The sequence below is a fragment of the Bolinopsis microptera genome, chromosome 9 (genome assembly GCF_026151205.1).
Source record: "Bolinopsis microptera isolate Bmic1 chromosome 9, MBARI_Bmic_1.0, whole genome shotgun sequence".
Classification (NCBI taxonomy): Eukaryota; Metazoa; Ctenophora; class Tentaculata; order Lobata; family Bolinopsidae; genus Bolinopsis; species Bolinopsis microptera.
In genome coordinates, this window is record NC_087080.1 from 598,310 (window position 1) to 615,410 (window position 17,101).

At 42.7% G+C, this 17,101-nt stretch overlaps 2 protein-coding genes across 3 annotated transcripts in view; both read right to left on the bottom strand.

Moving 5' to 3' along the window:
• The window catches only part of LOC134821302 (uncharacterized), a gene marked incomplete at its 5' end in the record, with an annotated part of 39,362 nt that overhangs the window by 4,679 nt on the left and 17,582 nt on the right, over positions 1–17,101 (bottom strand). Inside the window, 7 exon segments of one of the 2 annotated variants that reach the window (XM_063832025.1) lie at positions 3,807–3,941; positions 4,062–4,187; positions 4,660–4,788; positions 5,867–5,962; positions 6,117–6,253; positions 7,092–7,181; positions 8,435–8,648. In XM_063832025.1, the coding sequence (XP_063688095.1) occupies positions 3,807–3,941; positions 4,062–4,187; positions 4,660–4,788; positions 5,867–5,962; positions 6,117–6,253; positions 7,092–7,181; positions 8,435–8,648 (927 nt within the window). 2 annotated transcript variants of the gene reach the window in all.
• Positions 9,305–10,903, bottom strand: LOC134820751 (potassium voltage-gated channel subfamily A member 6-like). Its single transcript, XM_063831338.1, has one exon. The coding sequence runs from the start codon at positions 10,864–10,866 to the stop codon at positions 9,382–9,384; it is 1,485 nt and encodes a 494-aa protein (XP_063687408.1). The 5' UTR covers positions 10,867–10,903; the 3' UTR covers positions 9,305–9,381.

A 17,101-nucleotide genomic window follows, 5' to 3' on the forward strand; every position in this document is an offset into this window, starting at 1 on the left:
TGGTTACCTGAACTGTAATATCTTATCTAGTGTTGCCATGGTTACCTGAACTGTAATATCTTATCTAGTGTTACCATGGTTACCTGGACTGTAATATCTTATCTAGTGTTGCCATGGTTACCTGAACTGTAATATCTTATCTAGTGTTGCCATGGTTAATTGTATAATTTAACTGTAATATCTTATCTAGTGTTTAGTGTTACCATGGTTACCTGACCTGTAATATCGTATCTAGTGTTACCATGGTTAACTGTATACTTGAACTGTAATATCTTATCTAGTGTTTAGTGTTACCATATTTACCTGGACTGTAATATCTTATCTAGTGTTGCCATGGTTAACTGTATAATTTAACTGTAATATCTTATCTAGTGTTACCATGGTTACCTGGACTGTAATATCTTATCTAGTGTTGCCATGGTTACCTGAACTGTAATATCTTATCTAGTGTTGCCATGGTTACCTGAACTGTAATATCTTATCTAGTGTTGCCATGGTTAACTGTATAATTTAACTGTAATATCTTATCTAGTGTTTCGTGTTACCATGGTTACCTGGACTGTATTATCTTATCTAGTGTTGCCATGGTTACCTGAACTGTAATATCTTATCTAGTGTTGCCATGGTTAATTGTATAATTTAACTGTAATATCTTATCTAGTGTTTAGTGTTACCATGGTTACCTGGACTGTAATATCTTATCTAGTGTTACCATGGTTACCTGAACTGTAATATCTTATCTAGTGTTGCCATGGTTACCTGAACTGTAATATCTTATCTAGTGTTTCGTGTTACCATGGTTACCTGGACTGTAATATCTTATCTAGTGTTGCCATGGTTACCTGAACTGTAATATCTTATCTAGTGTTGCCATGGTTAATTGTATAATTTAACTGTAATATCTTATCTAGTGTTTAGTGTTACCATGGTTACCTGGACTGTAATATCTTATCTAGTGTTACCATGGTTACCTGAACTGTAATATCTTATCTAGTGTTGCCATGGTTACCTGGACTGTAATATCTTATCTAGTGTTGCCATGGTTACCTGAACTGTAATATCTTATCTAGTGTTGCCATGGTTAATTGTATAATTTAACTGTAATATCTTATCTAGTGTTTAGTGTTACCATGGTTACCTGACCTGTAATATCGTATCTAGTGTTACCATGGTTAACTGTATACTTGAACTGTAATATCTTATCTAGTGTTTAGTGTTACCATATTTACCTGGACTGTAATATCTTATCTAGTGTTGCCATGGTTAACTGTATAATTTAACTGTAATATCTTATCTAGTGTTACCATGGTTACCTGGACTGTAATATCTTATCTAGTGTTGCCATGGTTACCTGAACTGTAATATCTTATCTAGTGTTGCCATGGTTACCTGAACTGTAATATCTTATCTAGTGTTGCCATGGTTAACTGTATAATTTAACTGTAATATCTTATCTAGTGTTTCGTGTTACCATGGTTACCTGGACTGTAATATCTTATCTAGTGTTGCCATGGTTACCTGAACTGTAATATCTTATCTAGTGTTGCCATGGTTAATTGTATAATTTAACTGTAATATCTTATCTAGTGTTTAGTGTTACCATATTTACCTGGACTGTAATATCTTATCTAGTGTTGCCATGGTTAACTGTATAATTTAACTGTAATATCTTATCTAGTGTTACCATGGTTACCTGGACTGTAATATCTTATCTAGTGTTGCCATGGTTACCTGAACTGTAATATCTTATCTAGTGTTGCCATGGTTACCTGAACTGTAATATCTTATCTAGTGTTGCCATGGTTACCTGAACTGTAATATCGTATCTAGTGTTGCCATGGTTACCTGAACTGTAATATCTTATCTAGTGTTACCATGGTTAACTGTATAATTTAACTGTAATATCGTATCTAGTGTTTAGTGTTGCCATGGTTAACTGTATAATTGAACTGTAATATCTTATCTAGTGTTACCATGGTTACCTGAACTGTAATATCTTATCTAGTGTTACCATGGTTACCTGAACTGTAATATCTTATCTAGTGTTGCCATGGTTACCTGGACTGTAATATCTTATCTAGTGTTGCCATGGTTAATTGTATAATTTAACTGTAATATCTTATCTAGTGTTTAGTGTTACCATGGTTACCTGGACTGTAATATCTTATCTAGTGTTGCCATGGTTAACTGTATAATTTAACTGTAATATCGTATCTAGTGTTTAGTGTTGCCATGGTTAACTGTATAATTGAACTGTAATATTTTATCTAGTGTTACCATGGTTACCTGAACTGTAATATCTTATCTAGTGTTACCATGGTTACCTGAACTGTAATATCTTATCTAGTGTTGCCATGGTTACCTGGACTGTAATATCTTATCTAGTGTTGCCATGGTTAATTGTATAATTTAACTGTAATATCTTATCTAGTGTTTAGTGTTGCCATGGTTACCTGGACTGTAATATCTAATCTAGTGTTGCCATGGTTAACTGTATAATTTAACTGTAATATCTTATCTAGTGTTTAGTGTTACCATGGTTACCTGAACTGTAATATCTTATCTAGTGTTGCCATGGTTACCTGGACTGTAATATCTTATCTAGTGTTACCATGGTTACCTGGACTGTAATATCTTATCTAGTGTTGCCATGGTTAACTGTATAATTTAACTGTAATATCTTATCTAGTGTTTCGTGTTACCATGGTTACCTGGACTGTAATATCTTATCTAGTAATGCCATGGTTACCTGGACTGTAATATCTTATCTAGTGTTGCCATGGTTACCTGGACTGTAATATCTTATCTAGTGTTGCCATGGTTAACTGTATAATTTAACTGTAATATCTTATCTAGTGTTTCGTGTTACCATGGTTACCTGGACTGTAATATCTTATCTAGTAATGCCATGGTTACCTGGACTGTAATATCTTATCTAGTAATGCCATGGTTACCTGGACTGTAATATCTTATCTAGTGTTGCCATGGTTACCTGGACTGTAATATCTTATCTAGTGTTACCATGGTTACCTGGACTGTAATATCTTATCTAGTGTTGCCATGGTTACCTGGACTGTTATATCTTATCTAGTGTTGCCATGGTTACCTGGACTGCAATATCTTATCTAGTGTTGCCATGGTTACCTGGACTGTAATATCTTATCTAGTGTTGCCATGGTTACCTGAACTGTAATATCTTATCTAGTGTTACCATGGTTACCTGAACTTAATATCTTATCTAGTGTTTAGTGTTACCATGGTTACCTGGACTTAATATCTTATCTAGTGTTGCCATGGTTACCTGGACTGTAATATCTTATCTAGTAATGCCATGGTTACCTGGACTGTAATATTTTATCTAGTGTTGCCATGGTTACCTGGACTGTAATATCTTATCTAGTGTTGCCATGGTTAACTGTATACTTGAACTGTAATATCTTATCTAGTGTTTAGTGTTACCATGGTTACCTGACCTGTAATATCGTATCTAGTGTTGCCATGGTTAACTGTATAATTTAACTATAATATCTTATCTAGTGTTTAGGGTTACCATGGTTACCTGGACTGTAATATCTAATCTAGTGTTTAGTGTTACCATGGTTACCTGGACTGTAATATATTTTATAGAGTGTTACCATGGTTACCTGGACTGTAATATCTTATCTAGTGTTTAGTGTTACCATGGTTACGTCCTGGACTGTAATATCTTATCTAGTGTTACCATGGTTACCTGAACTGTAATATCATATCTAGTGTTACCATGGTTACCTGGACTGTAATATCATATCTAGTGTTACCATGGTTACCTGGACTGTAATATCAGAGATATGTTTGATTACAAACTGCATGTCTTCCAACATTCCAGACTCGTCACCGTGCGTACTGAGCAGACTTTCAAACATAACTGGGATAACCAGGTCACTTAGCTGCAGCTGAAATATCTGAAAATAAAAACAGTTAACTACTGCGTTATCATTCAGTTATAATATCAATGCACTAGTAGTTATATAAAGTCAACAAACGAACATATTCTAAGTCTAATTACTGTACTAATTACTTACTAAGTTCCGTGTCCTAAAGCAGAGGGACACAATGAAGCCAGAAACTACAGCAGAGAGCAGCTGACTGAAACACGCTTCAAATCTGTTCAGCAAGTTTAGGAAGTGTTCCCTGTTATCCAGCTCTACCTGTTGGGAAGGTTATTTAGTTATTTAATTATTTAGTTATTTAGTTCTTCTTTTGATTGGTCGGCGTCGACTGTAAGCCTTCCTTGCGGTGGCTTTCACAACGCGTCCCCATTCTCCAACTCCTGCTGCTAGAGAGAGAGACTCCCAAGTTATATACCATAATTATATTATACATAGATAATATATCGACAACAGACTCCGAGAGTCTTGAAGTTCTGTTACCACCGCTCCTGGTGCAACCCCTTACGGGTTAACGATGAGGAGACAGGGACTACAGGAACTTCCAGGGACTAATTATTTAGTTATTCAGTTATTTAGTAAATTTAATGATTTAGGTATTTAGTTATTTAGTTTATTTAGTTGCTTAGTTATTTAGTTGCTTAGTTATTTAGTTGATTAGTTATTTAGTTATTTAAACTAAAAAAAGTTCAGTAACACTAATATATAACGTGTTGTTGCTATTACAGGTAACCTGAGTTATGGACCACACAAGAGCCCGTTGTACGTGAACACAGTAACTCCTGCACACTTCTGATAACGTTTCTTTAGAAGTTACTTTTATATTTGCAACAATCTTCTCCAGATCTGCCGATAACGTCATCTGAAAATCGGTAATGTGTTACCATGGTTACATGTGATGTCATGTGTTACCATGGTTCCAGATAATGTCATGTGTTACCATGGTTACATGCGATGTCATGTGTTACCATGGTTCCAGATAATGTCATGCTTTGCCATGTTACATGTGATGTCATGTGTTACCATGGTTACATGTGATTTCATGTGTTACCATGGTTACATGTGATTTCATGTGTTACCATGGTTACATGTGATGTCATGTGTTACCATGGTTCCAGATAATGTCATGTGTTACCATGGTTACATGCGATGTCATGTGTTACCATGGTTCCAGGTAATGTCATGTTTCACCATGGTTACAGATCATGTCATGTGTTACCATGGTTACATGTGATGTCATGTGTTACCATGGTTACATGTGATTTCATGTGTTACCATGGTTACATGTGATTTCATGTGTTACCATGGTTACATGTGATGTCATGTGTTACCATGGTTACAGGTAATGTCATGTGTTACCATGGTTACAGATGATGTCATGTGTTACCATGGTTACATGTGATGTCATGTGTTACCATGGTTCCAGATAATGTCATGTGTTACCATGGTTACATGCGATGTCATGTGTTACCATGGTTCCAGGTAATGTCATGTTTCACCATGGTTACAGATCATGTCATGTGTTACCATGGTTACATGTGATGTCATGTGTTACCATGGTTCCAGATAATGTCATGTGTTACCATGGTTACATGCGATGTCATGTGTTACCATGGTTCCAGGTAATGTCATGTTTCACCATGGTTACAGATCATGTCATATGTTACCATGGTTACATGTGATGTCATGTGTTACCATGGTTACATGTGATTTCATGTGTTACCATGGTTACATGTGATGTCATGTGTTACCGTGGTTACATGTGATGTCATGTGTTACCATGGTTACATGTGATGTCATGTGTTACCATGGTTACATGTGATGTCATGTGTTACCATGGTTACAGGTCATGTCATGTTTCACAATGGATACAGGTAATGTCACATGTTTCAGCAAGCTAAGGTTTGTTATTTTCACGTAAAGTACGGAGATTAGCTCACAATTTCCAGCTGTTTATCCGAGTCTAAAGTTCGCTGTAATCCCTCAAGTGCTGTTCTCGTTACTTTTTCTTTAGATAACAATATCAGATCACTTACCTGCAAAGTGCAAACGTATGTTACCATGGTTACAGATGTTTATTCTTATTTTTTTATAATTTTCTTATTAACACTTAATTTCACCCGTATTGCTCCTGAAGTAGAGACTAGAAGTGGAATGATGGACAACTCCACAAGTATCTAACTAACTTACAATATCTTTGACAAGTAGTTTGTCGGAGTCAACACTAGCTTCAATAGCGTCATCTGATAAAGTGTGCGAGTTCATCAGGGCCTCTACTTTCTTTAAAACACGGTACTTTTCCCTCCTTTCGGAGAACTTATCACCATCTGAAATCACACAAAATAATCTTCAATATATATTATTTAAGATATCAGTTACCACATTGCAGTGTAGCGTTATCGGTTATTTAAATACCCATAAAATACTCACCTTTACTGTGTTACTATGGTTACAATGTCAAGCGTAACCATGGTTACTCACCTTTACTTTTACCTAGTAGAAACAAAGACTTACCTTTACTGTGTTACTATGGTTACAATGTCAAGCGTAACCATGGTTACTCACCTTTACTTTAACCTAGTAGAAACAAAGACTTACCTTTACTGTGTTACTGTGGTTACAATGTCAAGCGTAACCATGGTTACTTACCTTTACTTTCACCTAGTAGAGATAAAGACTTACCTTTACTGTGTTACTATGGTTACAATGTCAAGCGTAACCATGGTTACTCACCTTTACTTTTACCCAGTAGAAATAAAGACTTACCTTTACTGTGTTACTATGGTTACAATGTCAAGCGTAACCATGGTTACTCACCTTTACTTTTACCCAGTAGAGATAAAGACTTACCTTTACTGTGTTACTATGGTTACAATGTCAAGCGTAACCATGATTACTCACCTTTACTTCTACCTAGTAGAGATAAAGACTTACCTTTACTGTGTTACTACGGTTACAATGTCAAGCGTAACCATGGTTACTCACCTTTACTTTTACCTAGTAGAAATAAAGACTTACCTTTACTGTGTTACTACGGTTACAATGTCAAGCGTAACCATGATTACTCACCTTTACTTTTACCTAGTAGAGATAAAGACTTACCTTTACCGTGTTACTATGGTTACAATGTCAAGCGTAACCATGGTTACTCACCTTTACTTTTACCCAGTAAAGATAAAAGACCCCCGTTCTTGAACTTGTCCCAATGTCCGCACCACGCCCCCACAGTGAGAAGACAATAGTGATCTCTGCTACCTGAAAAAAATAAAGTTTTATACGATAGTATCACTTCAACATTTTATACGGGATCGCTTAGACATTATACGTTATTAAGTCTAGGGAAGGGGCTTTTTTCTACACAATAGCTGTGTTTAAAATTTGTTACGGAGGGATAGGGGGAGCTAAAGGGGGAGCTGAAGGAGGAGCTGAAGGGGGAGGTGAAGGGGGAGCTGAAGGGGGAGATGAAGGGGGAGCTGAAGGGGGAGCTGAAGGGGGAGCTGAAGGGGGAGCTGAAGGGGGAGCTGAAGGGGGAGCTGAAGGGGGAGCTGAAGAGGGAGCTGAAGGGGGAGCTGAAGGGGGAGCTGAAGGGGGAGCTGAAGGGGGAGCTGAAGGGGGAGCTGAAGAGGGAGCTGAAGGGGGAGCTGAAGGGGGAGCTGAAGGGGGAGCTGAAGGGGGAGCTGAAGGGGGAGCTGAAGGGGGAGCTGAAGAGGGAGCTGAAGGGGGAGCTGAAGGGGGAGCTGAAGGGGGAGCTGAAGGGGGAGCTGAAGGGGGAGCTGAAGGGGGAGCTGAAGGGGGAGCTGAAGGGGGAGCTGAAGGGGGAGCTGAAGAGGGAGCTGAAGGGGGAGCTGAAGAGGGAGCTGAAGAGGGAGCTGAAGGGGGAGCTGAAGGGGGAGCTGAAGGGGGAGCTGAAGGGGGAGCTGAAGAGGGAGCTGAAGGGGGAGCTGAAGGGGGAGCTGAAGAGGGAGCTGAAGGGGGAGCTGAAGGGGGAGCTGAAGGGGAAGCTGAAGGGGGAGCTGAAGGGGGAGCTGAAGGGGGAGCTGAAGGGGGAGCTGATGGGGGAGCTGAAGAGGGAGCTGAAGGGGGAGCTGAAGGGGGAGCTGAAGGGGGAGCTGAAGGGGGAGCTGAAGGGGGAGCTGATGGGGGAGCTGAAGAGGGAGCTGAAGAGGGAGCTGAAGGGGGAGCTGAAGGGGGAGCTGAAGGGGGAGCTGAAGGGGGAGCTGAAGGGGGAGCTGAAGGGGGAGCTGAAGGGGGAGCTGAAGGGGGAGCTGAAGGGGGAGCTGAAGGGGGAGCTGAAGGGGAAGCTGAAGGGGGAGCTGAAGGGGGAGCTGAAGGGGGAGCTGAAGGGGGAGCTGAAGGGGGAGCTGAAGGGGGAGCTGAAGGGGGAGCTGAAGGGGGAGCTGAAGGGGGAGCTGAAGGGGAAACTGAAGAGGGAGCTGAAGGGGGAGCTGAAGAGGGAGCTGAAGGGGGAGCTGAAGGGGTAGGGGGACTTGGGGAGCTGAAGTACTCACAAGAAATGTTAGTTTTCTGGTCCACAGTGCTAACCTCCAGTACTTGTGCGTGTAGGTTGACTGGGGCCCACTTGTACTCGCTCTGTGCTTTACACTCGCTCCTCTTAAAGCTGTGCTTGCTGCAGTGCCCCAGCTGGGCCAGCTCGTCCCGGTACTGGGATATCTTAGTGGCCCGGGACACGGCCGCTATCGAGCTTACTTCTTCTGAGAAGCCCTGTTGTAGTGGGGTTAACGAACATATTGGTTACAAACTTACTTTTTCTTATTTAACATGATATTTTCTGCAACTTCATCATAATACCTTACATTTCATGCTCAGTACCACGTGTGTTACCATGGTTACCGCGCCAATGTGGTACCGTAAGATCAGGATATGAATTGATCCGGTCTATTGAAATTTTGCCAATAATTGCAGTTTTTTACAATGAGTCGGGTCGGAAAATCCATGACCGATTTTGTTCATTTTGTGCCATTTTAACCAAAAATATTGTATTATTTGTTATCCAATAATAGGGAGAGTGATTTAAAGCCAGATAATTATGGACTTTGTAAAGCAAAATTGAACAAACGATTGCAGATGTGATATACAACACGTGTGTTACCATGGTTACAAATGATAAAACTCTAAAAACTGAATAAATTAGTAACTGCCCCATGCTATAAGTCTCATTAGTCTGCATCTAGACTATTAGTCTGCATCTAGACTATTAGTCTGCATTTGTGATAAACACAATAAAATACCAGTAACACACCCTCTTAAACACATCGCTAGTATTTTACATTCAGTGCTTCCACAAGTAGCAATATCTTAATACTGAGATATATAATAATTATTATTATAAGGTGGATAAAATCCACTGGTAACTACTGGTAACTACTGGTAAATACTGGTAAATACTGGTAACTACTGGTTACTACTGGTAACTATACACGTTATACATTGAGTGTTAAAATCGTGAAGACTTTGACCTAGATGTGTCGTTGATTTTAGCCCATGAGTTATTATTGAGACTTGGTATTCCGTCCGACACGGACCAGGACGATGTTTTGAGCGGAGCAGTTCCGAACAACTTAACATCCGTCTTCAATCTCTCTACCTTCTCGTACGAATCTGAGAATCTTCTGATAATGATTGTCATGGGAACGGTCATGAAAATCATGGAACAGAAAATGATGGCGGTAGTGAGGAAGAGTCCGACAGCGGTGACGGGGCGGATATTGCCGTAACCTATAGTTCCTATAGTGGTAATAGCCCACCAGCAGGACTCCAGGATTGAGTAGAACCTGGCGCTGTTAGCTCTCTCCTCCACGTAGAACATTATAGAACCTGAAATAAGAGTGCCAGTAGCCCACACCAGCAGCAACAACGACAGCTCCTCCTTACACTCCCGTAGGATCTGGAATATGAGTATGAGTTTCTTGGAGCGTCTGATGAGCTTCAAGCACCGGGCCACTCTGGCCATCCTGAACAGTTTCAGGATGTTCAGTAGGTCTCCCCTGAGATCCAGGTACCTCTCGAATATCTCCACGTAAAGGGGGATTATAGCGATTATATCCAACCAGGGCATCATCTCCAGGAAGAAGCGGTACTTGTTCTTACAAAACACCAACCTGCCCCCCAGATCCACTGTGAAGAATACGGCGCAGAAGATAGTGGTAACCCAGAAGAAGAGGTGCAGTTCGTAGTGCTGTTCCTCGTACAACTGGATCACATCCTCCGTTTTCAGAACGAATGTTATTACTGATATAATGATGAAGAAAATGTCCAACGCCATCCAACTCTTAGCAAACACATTAAAACCGGGGTCATTAAAGAACCTGCGTCCCTTGTCCCACACAGTGAGTACCGGCTCCTCCTCACTCTCCTCAGTTCTCTTGATGGACCTGTGTCCGATCTTGTAGAAATCTAACTCTATCTCCAACAGCTGGCAGGGAATGTCGTCGGGAAACTCCATGTAACCGTCGCTTGTCTGGTAGAACTGCATGATGTGCTCGAACACGTACCTGTTCCTGTCGAAGAAGAACATGCCTAAAGCGGGGAGGTAATACTCTGCCATTTTATCAGGGTCAGCTAGCAAAGAGTCCGGGTACCTCTTAACCTGGTCCAGAGTGAGTTCAAACACTCTGCCGGACACGCAGATCTTCAAGCAGCCGTTAGAGGACAGGGGAGAGGGCACACTGAGGGGCTGTAACCCTGGATACAGGAAGTTGTAGTCCCGGTTACCATGGTTACCTAGCATCGGGGAGTTGTCACGTGACATGTCCAGCATCTTGTCGCTAGCACGTGACCTGCAGTGCTGCTGCTCCGTTGTCATGGTAGCGATTATCGTGGTGCTCATGTTATTACTCGCCATATTGCCTGACTTTCTTCTTACTGCAACGGATAACGCTTTCATAGTGTACAAGAAACAAAAAACTGCATAAAATAGCATAATGTATTCAAAATACGAACCAGTATCTGATATGTCAGAAAACAGCACTGCTGAGTACAGGAAACAATTTAAATTACAGTAACTCCAGGGGGAACATGTTGTCATGACATCACATATCACACGTTGTCATGACATCACACAAAATGCAGTACTAACAAACATGAAGCTAATGAGAGTAACTCGCGGCAGAGCCCTCGATACAAATAATATTACTATGGTTACTGTGGTTACTATGGTTACAAATACGAATAAAGCAAACGGTAAAGGAAAATACCAAACAACTAGTATAGGGGGAGTAATAATATGAAAATATTTAAGTGTGAAATCGCTTAACTACCTATGAAGTATCCATTGAAACAGTCAATTAAAAGATTAAACATGACCCCCGGCCCCCCCGCCCCATAATTCCCAACCTCGTTCTTATTTTCGCACGGTATTTTACGCCTTTTTAAAAACTATTCATTTCTCAATAAGTAACACGGACAAAATACGTTTCAATCTATTACATTGGTTGGTTCTTGCAAACATGTTATTATTTTTCTTCCTAATAGTAAGGGACAATAAGCATAAATATAAAACCCCTGGGAACTAATTTGCCACCAGCATTTTCGGACAGGAATGTGTTATCCATAAGCAGGGAGGTTACCATAGTTACTATTGTCCCAGGCACTAACCCAAATACTCGCAATTCTCATATCATGGCTGGCAGATGATGATTTGAAAGTGCTAATATTTTTAGAGTTGTGGTCGATGCAATAATTATAAAGGCGAAAGTGCCATTTTTGCGGGAAAATGCGTAAGTCTTTCGACGACGACTAGAAAAAGAATTATTTTAGGGCATATGTTGGGTGTTGTTCTTCATAAGTTGTATATAAATATGGCCTCTGCGAACATTTCGCACTTATTTGGAAGTCTCTGTGGAGCAGGGAGGTTACCATAGTTATTATTTGTAAGCAGGGAGGTTACCATAGTTACTATTTGTAAGCAGGGAGGTTACCATAGTTACTATTTATAAGCAGGGAGGTTACCATAGTTACTATTTGTAAGCAGGGAGGTTACCATAGTTACTATTTGTAAGCAGGGAGGTTACCATAGTTACTATTTGTAAGCAGGGAGGTTAACATAGTTACTTTTTGCTCTATATAGATTTCAGCATACTCATTGAGTATCTTGCGTTACTCGATACAGTTGTTACTAATACTCAATAACCTTACTATATTAAGACAACATACTATTATGGTAAGGTTCTTATGGGTATTCTGAAATTGTGTTAATCAAATTACAGCTATCAAGATTCAGATTAAATATTTTACGACGAATTTTATTCCAAACAAAATATATAACCGTAAAATAGTTTAATGCGTTAATGAAACCGGAGAAAATATGAACGAGTTCCAGGAAATCCCAGTATAGACAGGTTACTGTGGTTACTATGGTTACTGTGGTTACTATGGTTACTACAGTATATAGATGTTAACACTATAATGAAATGTAACTATGTTAAAAGGACCGGGCGCTTGCCAGCGCTGTTAAGGGTAATGTCCTAGAATTGCTTTAATACTATCTTACTATGGCCACACAAGGTCTGAACGTTATCAAATTGCTTGTTCACACGGACAATAGAGAGACAAATGTAAATCAGTAACTTGTTCTGATAATACAAGATACGACAATACAAAGCAGCAAATAAGTAACTAATAATACTATATATATAATACGCTAAAACTAACTGTATAAAGCAAGCGCCAGCTAGTTACAGGGAAGTACATATAAAAATGAGTCTAGGAAAATATTTTGAAACGTACTGTGAAGAATTGCTACGTTGTAAACACTAAAAAATCACGATAGACTGATACAGCAACTACGTAACAGTGTGACTCACAGGACAGCGGCCTTGCATCCTACACTTCATGTAGGATGCAGGATTACTGTAGATAGACTTGCGTCCTACATGTAGGGTTGCATGTAGAAAGACACTACCTACCCCCAGCAGATGTGAAGATTCACAAACAAGTGGCAAATTATGTATATCGCTGAAACAGTGGCCTATTTTAGAAGTTTTGTCACACTTATAAAGTTATAACAAGTTAAAATAATATGCCTACTCAACTCAGCTGACTACTCAAGCGAAACCGAGATATCTTTTAAACAAGGCGCGCTGACAACAGACCAACCCGCTAATGTTGCGGGGGACAACACACCAACCTGCTAGTAGTCTGACACGTTTAGAGGGGGACAACACACCAACCTGCTAGTAGTCTGACACGTTTAGAGGGGGACAACACACCAACCTGCTAGTAGTCTGACACGTTTAGAGGGGGACAACACACCAACCTGCTAGTAGTCTGACACGTTTAGAGGGGGACAACACACCAACCTGCTAGTAGTCTGACACGTTTAGAGGGGGACAACACACCAACCTGCTAGTAGTCTGACACGTTTAGAGGGGGACAACACACCAACCTGCTAGTAGTCTGACACGTTTAGAGGGGGACAACACACCAACCTGCTAGTAGTCTGACACGTTTAGAGGGGGACAACACACCAACCTGCTAGTAGTCTGACACGTTTAGAGGGGGACAACACACCAACCTGCTAGTAGTCTGACACGTTTAGAGGGGGACAACACACCAACCTGCTAGTAGTCTGACACGTTTAGCGGGGGACAACACACCAACCTGCTAGTAGTCTGACACGTTTAGAGGGGGACAACACACCAACCTGCTAGTAGTCTGACACGTTTAGCGGGGGACAACACATCAACCTGCTAGTAGTCTGACACGTTTAGAGGGGGACAACACACCAACCTGCTAGTAGTCTGACACGTTTAGCGGGGGACAACACACCAACCTGCTAGTAGTCTGACACGTTTAGAGGGGGACAACACACCAACCTGCTAGTAGTCTGACACGTTTAGCGGGGGACAACACACCAACCTGCTAGTAGTCTGACACGTTTAGAGGGGGACAACACACCAACCTGCTAGTAGTCTGACACGTTTAGCGGGGGACAACACACCAACCTGCTAGTAGTCTGACACGTTTAGAGGGGGACAACACACCAACCTGCTAGTAGTCTGACACGTTTAGAGGGGGACAACACACCAACCTGCTAGTAGTCTGACACGTTTAGAGGGGGACAACACACCAACCTGCTAGTAGTCTGACACGTTTAGAGGGGGACAACACACCAACCTGCTAGTAGTCTGACACGTTTAGAGGGGGACAACACACCAACCTGCTAGTAGTCTGACACGTTTAGAGGGGGACAACACACCAACCTGCTAGTAGTCTGACACGTTTAGCGGGGGACAACACACCAACTGCTAGTAGTCTGACACGTTTAGAGGGGGACAACACACCAACCTGCTAGTAGTCTGACACGTTTAGCGGGGGACAACACACCAACCTGCTAGTAGTCTGACACGTTTAGAGGGGGACAACACACCAACCTGCTAGTAGTCTGACACGTTTAGAGGGGGACAACACACCAACCTGCTAGTAGTCTGACACGTTTAGAGGGGGACAACACACCAACCTGCTAGTAGTCTGACACGTTTAGAGGGGGACAACACACCAACCTGCTAGTAGTCTGACACGTTTAGAGGGGGACAACACACCAACCTGCTAGTAGTCTGACACGTTTAGAGGGGGACAACACACCAACCTGCTAGTAGTCTGACACGTTTAGCGGGGGACAACACACCAACCTGCTAGTAGTCTGACACGTTTAGAGGGGGACAACACACCAACCTGCTAGTAGTCTGACACGTTTAGAGGGGGACAACACACCAACCTGCTAGTAGTCTGACACGTTTAGAGGGGGACAACACACCAACCTGCTAGTAGTCTGACACGTTTAGCGGGGGACAACACACCAACCTGCTAGTAGTCTGACACGTTTAGAGGGGGACAACACACCAACCTGCTAGTAGTCTGACACGTTTAGAGGGGGACAACACACCAACCTGCTAGTAGTCTGACACGTTTAGCGGGGGACAACACACCAACCTGCTAGTAGTCTGACACGTTTAGAGGGGGACAACACACCAACCTGCTAGTAGTCTGACACGTTTAGAGGGGGACAACACACCAACCTGCTAGTAGTCTGACACGTTTAGAGGGGGACAACACACCAACCTGCTAGTAGTCTGACACGTTTAGAGGGGGACAACACACCAACCTGCTAGTAGTCTGACACGTTTAGAGGGGGACAACACACCAACCTGCTAGTAGTCTGACACGTTTAGAGGGGGACAACACACCAACCTGCTAGTAGTCTGACACGTTTAGAGGGGGACAACACACCAACCTGCTAGTAGTCTGACACGTTTAGCGGGGGACAACACACCAACCTGCTAGTAGTCTGACACGTTTAGAGGGGGACAACACACCAACCTGCTAGTAGTCTGACACGTTTAGCGGGGGACAACACACCAACCTGCTAGTAGTCTGACACGTTTAGAGGGGGACAACACACCAACCTGCTAGTAGTCTGACACGTTTAGCGGGGGACAACACACCAACCTGCTAGTAGTCTGACACGTTTAGAGGGGGACAACACACCAACCTGCTAGTAGTCTGACACGTTTAGAGGGGGACAACACACCAACCTGCTAGTAGTCTGACACGTTTAGAGGGGGACAACACACCAACCTGCTAGTAGTCTGACACGTTTAGAGGGGGACAACACACCAACCTGCTAGTAGTCTGACACGTTTAGAGGGGGACAACACACCAACCTGCTGGTAGTCTGACACGTTTAGAGGGGGACAACACACCAACCTGCTAGTAGTCTGACACGTTTAGCGGGGGACAACACACCAACCTGCTAGTAGTCTGACACGTTTAGCGGGGGACAACACACCAACCTGCTAGTAGTCTGACACGTTTAGCGGGGGACAACACACCAACCTGCTAGTAGTCTGACACGTTTAGAGGGGGACAACACACCAACCTGCTGGTAGTCTGACACGTTTAGAGGGGGACAACACACCAACCTGCTAGTAGTCTGACACGTTTAGAGGGGGACAACACACCAACCTGCTAGTAGTCTGACACGTTTAGAGGGGGACAACACACCAACCTGCTAGTAGTCTGACACGTTTAGAGGGGGACAACACACCAACCTGCTAGTAGTCTGACACGTTTAGAGGGGGACAACACACCAACCTGCTAGTAGTCTGACACGTTTAGAGGGGGACAACACACCAACCTGCTAGTAGTCTGACACGTTTAGCGGGGGACAACACACCAACCTGCTAGTAGTCTGACACGTTTAGAGGGGGACAACACACCAACCTGCTAGTAGTCTGACACGTTTAGAGGGGGACAACACACCAACCTGCTAGTAGTCTGACACGTTTAGCGGGGGACAACACACCAACCTGCTAGTAGTCTGACACGTTTAGAGGGGGACAACACACCAACCTGCTAGTAGTCTGACACGTTTAGAGGGGGACAACACACCAACCTGCTAGTAGTCTGACACGTTTAGCGGGGGACAACACACCAACCTGCTAGTAGTCTGACACGTTTAGAGGGGGACAACACACCAACCTGCTAGTAGTCTGACACGTTTAGAGGGGGACAACACACCAACCTGCTAGTAGTCTGACACGTTTAGCGGGGGACAACACACCAACCTGCTAGTAGTCTGACACGTTTAGAGGGGGACAACACACCAACCTGCTAGTAGTCTGACACGTTTAGAGGGGGACAACACACCAACCTGCTGGTAGTCTGACACGTTTAGAGGGGGACAACACACCAACCTGCTAGTAGTCTGACACGTTTAGAGGGGGACAACACACCAACCTGCTAGTAGTCTGACACGTTTAGAGGGGGACAACACACCAACCTGCTAGTAGTCTGACACGTTTAGAGGGGGACAACACACCAACCTGCTAGTAGTCTGACACGTTTAGAGGGGGACAACACACCAACCTGCTAGTAGTCTGACACGTTTAGAGGGGGACAACACACCAACCTGCTAGTAGTCTGACACGTTTAGAGGGGGACAACACACCAACCTGCTAGTAGTCTGACACGTTTAGAGGGGGACAACACACCAACCTGCTAGTAGTCTGACACGTTTAGAGGGGGACAACACACCAACCTGCTAGTAGTCTGACACGTTTAGATGGGGACAACACACCAACCTGCTAGTAGTCTGACACGTTTAGAGGGGGACAACACACCAACCTGCTAGTAGTCTGACACGTTTAGATGGGGAC